At 43.2% G+C, this 6000-nt stretch overlaps 1 protein-coding gene across 1 annotated transcript in view; it reads left to right on the top strand.

The window, feature by feature from the left end:
- The first annotated feature begins 473 nt into the window (after positions 1-473).
- The window catches only part of ATP10A (ATPase phospholipid transporting 10A (putative)), a 1009168-nt gene continuing 1003641 nt past the window's right edge, over positions 474-6000 (top strand). The window contains exon 1 of the mRNA XM_069204275.1: positions 474-1814. Within this exon, the coding sequence (XP_069060376.1) occupies positions 1339-1814 (476 nt within the window). The 5' untranslated portion in view covers positions 474-1338. The remainder of the gene's footprint in view (positions 1815-6000) is intronic.

Genomic DNA, 6000 nt, shown 5'->3' with positions numbered 1-6000 from the left:
AAAGTGTCCCGGCTAGGGAAAGAGGGAGCCCACGTTGCTTACACCATCATGTGTTTTGGGCAAACACGCCAAGCCACGAAGCAGTCATTTCGGCCTTCTCAGGTTTCCCGGAGACAGTTAAACAAATATGAGACGCAGAAACCCCCTTTACCGTCCCCCACAAGCCATTGAGTAAGCGGCTTCGGCATTGCCGATGTTAGGGGAGTCAGCGGTGGTAAATTAACATATCAACTTGAGCAGTGGTAAATTAACATATCAGCTTGTTGATACTGATAGCTTCAACAGAATACTGTCGCTTGCCTTTTCGTACTGGAGTTGAACAAGTTTGCTTTCAAGTTTTACTGTTTTAGACTGCCCTTCAAATAGTTCCCTGAAAATAAGCCCTTCTGTTTTCCTGCCGCCTCACTACGTGCGTCCAAGGGGCGGAAACTAGTCTGGTTTGGTGGGAGTGACGTGGAGGAGGGGCCCAAAATGCACCGGGATTACAGCAAAACACGAAGTAGGCAGCAAGCTTCCAGACTAGTGGCTTAAAAGTAGCGATTTTAAACCGAGAGGAAATAGGAAATAAAAGCGGAAGCGCCACTGGACATTCGTCGCCCTGCACCGGGAAAAGAGCTGCCGCGAAAAGCAAAATAAAGACCCAAACCAGGAGTTGTGAAACCAATTTTTGTTTCTTCGTTTTGCCGCTTCTTACATTGGGAGTTCCTCCTACGATGAGAGGTGGGGTAGCTGGAGGATGGACACGGAGGAGGTGCTCCATTGCTTAAGAAATGTTTATTCATTGTGGAGGCTTTGATGACATATCAGAAGGCATGTTGGTCAATAAGATGTTTGATTATTGAAAAGTTTGGATACAAAAGGCTGCGCCGTGCACGGATGAGCTAATTGATCACCGAGAAGCTGTTTGGCCACCTGTGACCTGATTCGTTACTCGGGATATGACAGATCACTGAAGATGTGTACGGTTATTGATGAGATTGTGGGCCACTGATTAGCTGTTTGGTTGCTTTGATCATTTTTTATCTGTGATTTGGCACCTGGACAGTTCTTTCCTAACTTTTAGAATATAGTTGATTTCAGAGGAACTAATTGACCACTTTGGAGCTTCAGTTGCCCACCTGGGGGCAGTTTGATAACTTTGGATATGCCTTGTCACTGTAGCTCTTTGTGACCAGCCGACTGCTCTGTTGACCACAGGTGTGTGGTTGATGGTTACTTTTGGGTTTTGTTTTGTGAACTCTTTCAGTAAACATAAACTGTAAACTGGGCAGTGTGGATTAGTCTTCTTCAAAGTGTGTTGGAGAAAATACTACACCCCTAGGTAACTGGTTACTTAAAATGGAGAAGGATGGCGAGGTGAATGGTGATCTCGCCATTCAGGCCACAGATGAAGAGGAGAAGAAAAAGAAGAGGAAAAAAAAGGGAAAGCGGGAGGCTAGAGGATGGACAGTGCACTCCAATCTTCTGTACGAGGTGGGATCCCAGAGCCTGCTACTGCCATCGGCAGCCAAGGCAGCCCCAGACAACCCAAACAGGCATCTACCTGGCAACCGCATTAAGACCACCAAGTACACAGTGCTCTCCTTCCTGCCCAAGAACTTATTTGAGCAGTTCCACCGCATGGCCAACATCTACTTTGTCTTTATCGCTCTTCTGAATTTCGTACCCTCTGTCAATGCTTTCAAGCCTGAGATGGCACTGGCACCTGTGCTCTTCATCCTCGCTGTCACTGCCCTCAAGGACCTGTGGGAAGACTACCGACGCTATCGCTCTGACACGGAGATCAACCATACAGATTGCTTGGTGTACAGCAGGTATCCTTGGGGCTTGTGGGTAACGTGGGCTGTAGAGCATTTTGGGGTCACCATGGACCCTTGCTTTAAGAGTAGCAAAATGCATTCTGAACGTCTTGTAGGCTGATGTGCCTCCTTGACATATCATTGGCCCAGTGCATCCTGGCATTATATTGGCACAGTGAATAATGAATTAATTGCCTGCTCTTTCATATGAAATAGATGTAACTGTATCAGTGTTTCTACCCAACTCCCCTTGCTGTGAAAGAAGTTCTAACAAAAATGTATATTCCAGCAAACCTTAGCCTTCAGTAGCTACTGCAACATTGTAGTGTCATGATACACCATCAGAATAATGATGACCACTTGTATGATAATGACGACAGCTGGGTTGGTAATGGCAAGCGGCATCCTGGACTTGGTTGTTGCAGAACGTTGTCATGTGGTATTGGCACAGTGTCTTCAGCCAGGGGTTCTTGTTATTCTTACTAATATACTACGCACATGCATGTGGGGCGGCGGTGTTTGTCATGACATATTTCATTAGCACAGTGCTTTGTGACAAAAATAGTGTCTGAGGCTATTTGCTGTGGACATTAAACTGGCACCCTGGACAGTGCCTTCAGTTCTATCACCATGCATTCTGTTCACAACACTGACTGTGAACCCTGAGCATCACAGCACTACCATGAATCTAATTTTCTAACTGTGGCAAAATACACCCTCTTAGCTTTGTAATGGCACTAGAAGTCCTGGGTTGTAAGATGGGGCATAAAGCATGCCAGTTCATACATTGTGGTCGTGACCCTTACGTTTTAAGTAGTAAACCCATGCAACAGGAGAATTGGAGAGGTACGTTAACTGATATATTCACCATGTATGTCGTGATTCATTCATAACACATTGCTTCCTACCATTGACAGTATTTCTGTGTATCTTGTGATTGTTGTATGCAGACATATTGAGAGTCCCCATGTACATTCATTCTAGGCATGTGTTTTTTTTCCGCCCTGTGTGGACATCAGTGGGGTTACACGTTTTAAGGCTGTGAGGATGTCTCAAGGGTTTCAGTAGTACCAATGCTTGTCCTTGTGTGACATTCATAACACACCACCTTAGAAAAAGCCAGTGTGGGTTCTGTGTTTAAAGAGGCCATCCCCTGTAGAGAAAGTAAACATTTCTCTTTACCCAGTCCCTCATCTCCAACAACCATTAACAATAAACATACTAGAATGTTTGTTTGATGATGTCACCTGGGGTTTTGAGCTCTATTCTGACATCAGTCAGCAGATGTCCCCTTTAAGTCGTGGCACAATTAATTCTTGTCATGTAGTGACAGTAGTTGTCGTTGGATTGATGGTAGTAGCATGTTTTCTTGGTTTTATTTGTGGACACCAAGCTTTATTCTGTACATGGCCCTGGCGTAATGTTTCTGGGGAATTGCAGTTTCCCTGCAGTCTCTTTGACTAAGGGCACATTGTATCTTGGGACTGGTAGTGGGTGTAAGCACTGTGGATTTCAGTGTTTGGATCATACTACCTGAACACTGGTGTAGCAGAGTACTTAAGAGTAGAATGATGCCGGGTTTTACTGATGACTTCAGATGTTCAGTTCCTCGTAGTGATGACCCAAGCACGTTTTTCTGCCATCAGCCGAACTAACTTTAAAGTTAAACTTTTAACTTTGAACTAACTTTAAAGTGCACAGTTCATCCAGTACCTGCCTATCTGGTGAACCTTACGTCCAGTTGCGTTCTTGTGATCTTCTATAGTATAAACCTGCTACCGATCCTACAGAAGTGAAGGTAGATATTGTTTTAGAGAATAATAAAACATGTATTTTTGCTTACACATATGTGGATTTTTGAATCTGGAAAACTGTATGATTATACAAAGAATGTTTACAGCTTTGCAATTCTTGGGCCTTTCCTTTACAAATCCTTCTTTATCAATTATGACAATCCAAAGAAATTATTTGCGTTAAACCAAGCCAAGTCCCAGAATGCATCCTTGTGGCAAATGTAAGAATAGGACTGGATTTGTTGGCAATGCAGCATGAGGTGCAGTGGTCATGCAGTTTCATAGTTGCCAGACTAAGAACACAGAGGCTGAGGCTTGCGTAGCAATGTAATATTCTTCAGACTTCCAACCAAAGCACCAGAACTGATGGACAATGTAGTTGAGACTCCAGTCATTGAGACATTTGTAGTGAAACTATTTTACAAATATTAGTAGGTGAGAAGCGAGCTGAGCAGGCCTGGCCCTCTCCCTGCTTAAATCTTGACTTGATGGATCCAGATCCTGAAGATCTTAGTAAACCGCTCTAAGTGCTGTGTTTACGATTGATTCACATTTACCATACATTTGTGATTGCTAATACAGCATTTTGGACAGTAGCATGATGCTAACATGCAGAATATTTTAGATTTGCTGAAGCACTGCCACCCTATTTTCTCGAATATTAAAATAGTCTCTTTCAGATTCCCTTACGTTTTATCACGTTGTAGTGTAACAGCATAAGCCTCCTAGCAGCAAAACTAGTTTTATGTTCCATGTCTGCCACGGGCATGCATTAATAAATAAATAAATAATATAATAACTAATAATACATTGAGAAATATTACATCTGAGGGACCACATTTTATAGGCCAAAGTGCTTTTTACTGGTCTTTGTTCGTTTTCATAGCAACAACCTAAAAGTTAAGGACGCTGCTGGGTAATGACAGCCGGAAGTGTGCGCGGCGCGTGTCGGTGAGTTTACAGGTCTGCCCATCCCGAACGTTAGTGTGCTTGGCTCGGAGCAGCAAGATATGGGACACATGTCAGAGTTAACGATGGTGTCAGTGTATCACTGCCCGCGGTGGGCACAGCGGTGGTACTCTTTCAGGGTGGCGTGCTTCCCTGGCTCTAGCACTCTCGAGGCAGGAGTGACCCGCCTTGCTTGGGGAGGAAGGGCACGCCCTGGGCGATCACAGAGATCTGTTATTTTATTCCAACAGATGAGCCTAAGTGTACTTTTAAGCTGTTTACAGCGATGGGCGGGAATAATGGAAAGGTGTCGGGGTGCAGGAAGGAGTCGCATGGTAATAAAACGTTAAAAAGAAATGTTCTTGGCGAATCATCGTGCCAGGAAAAATATTGCGGATTAGTTTCCATCTGGTCAGAACAAGGCTGATGTGTCACTCTAGCTACTCCCTGAAAGGCACGCACTCATCAGAACCTTTGCTGTGATTTGAATATACGATCTTCGTACTCTTCAGTGTGTCAGTAAAAGCATCACTATGGTTTTATTTTATATTGTAACAATCTCAGGTCCTAGTAACTAACAATGAGAGCCAAGCTAACATTGTTGGGTGGGGCTCTCTAAGGTGAAAATATTTGGCATATAAATCGTGCAACATCATCTTTCAATGTGATCATGTGTCTTCAAAATTCAAAAATGTGTATTTCGTAAACATAGAGAAGGACTTTACCTTAGCACACCAGATTATCTGTGCATTGAGAAGTATTTATTAAAAGTGAACGTTTTTAAACATGAACTGACAAACCCATTCTGCTGACCAACAATACATTTAGTCAGCTGAGAGGCAAGTCACTTGTCACGTGTGCCCTATATAAGCCTAGCTTTCTATTATAGAAGGAGCAACATGTTAGGCTATTAAATCAAACACAAGAGCTTTTTGTACTGTGCACCTCCTGTTTTCACGTATTTGAAGGCACGCTCGTGAGTGATAGTTAAAAAGGAGGCTCAGTAAAATAAAGTATTTACCTAGGATAACACAATAAGGTCAAGCTCCAATGGCAGAAATGATTCCAGGATTTGTGGTTTCTCATTGTGCAGTTCAACCATTAAAGAGGTACATATTTCCCACATCAGATGTAATTGCTTTATCTTTAATTGTTGCAGTGCGAGGTTAAAGTGTGAGTGACAAGCATAATCCATATTCTATCTTTATTCTTTGGTAGTTTTGCATAGCTCAAGCCTTGCACAAGGACATACAAGTGCTTCACAATAGATGCAAATTATGTTACATCTCTTTTTTCAGGACAGTGAGATTTGCTTGGATTCACATGATTTTGACTTGAGGCTGTGGTTTCCTATGCTGCATGCTCAGCAGTTGTTGCCACTAGACCACATCGCTTCCTGTGAAAACGTAGCTCCTTTTGGGCTCTAGGTTCCAAGAGGACCTCAAGATGAGCCAACGTTT

The sequence above is a fragment of the Pleurodeles waltl genome, chromosome 8 (assembly GCF_031143425.1).
Source record: "Pleurodeles waltl isolate 20211129_DDA chromosome 8, aPleWal1.hap1.20221129, whole genome shotgun sequence".
Classification (NCBI taxonomy): Eukaryota; Metazoa; Chordata; class Amphibia; order Caudata; family Salamandridae; genus Pleurodeles; species Pleurodeles waltl.
This window is presented reverse-complemented; position numbering and strand designations above follow the sequence as displayed.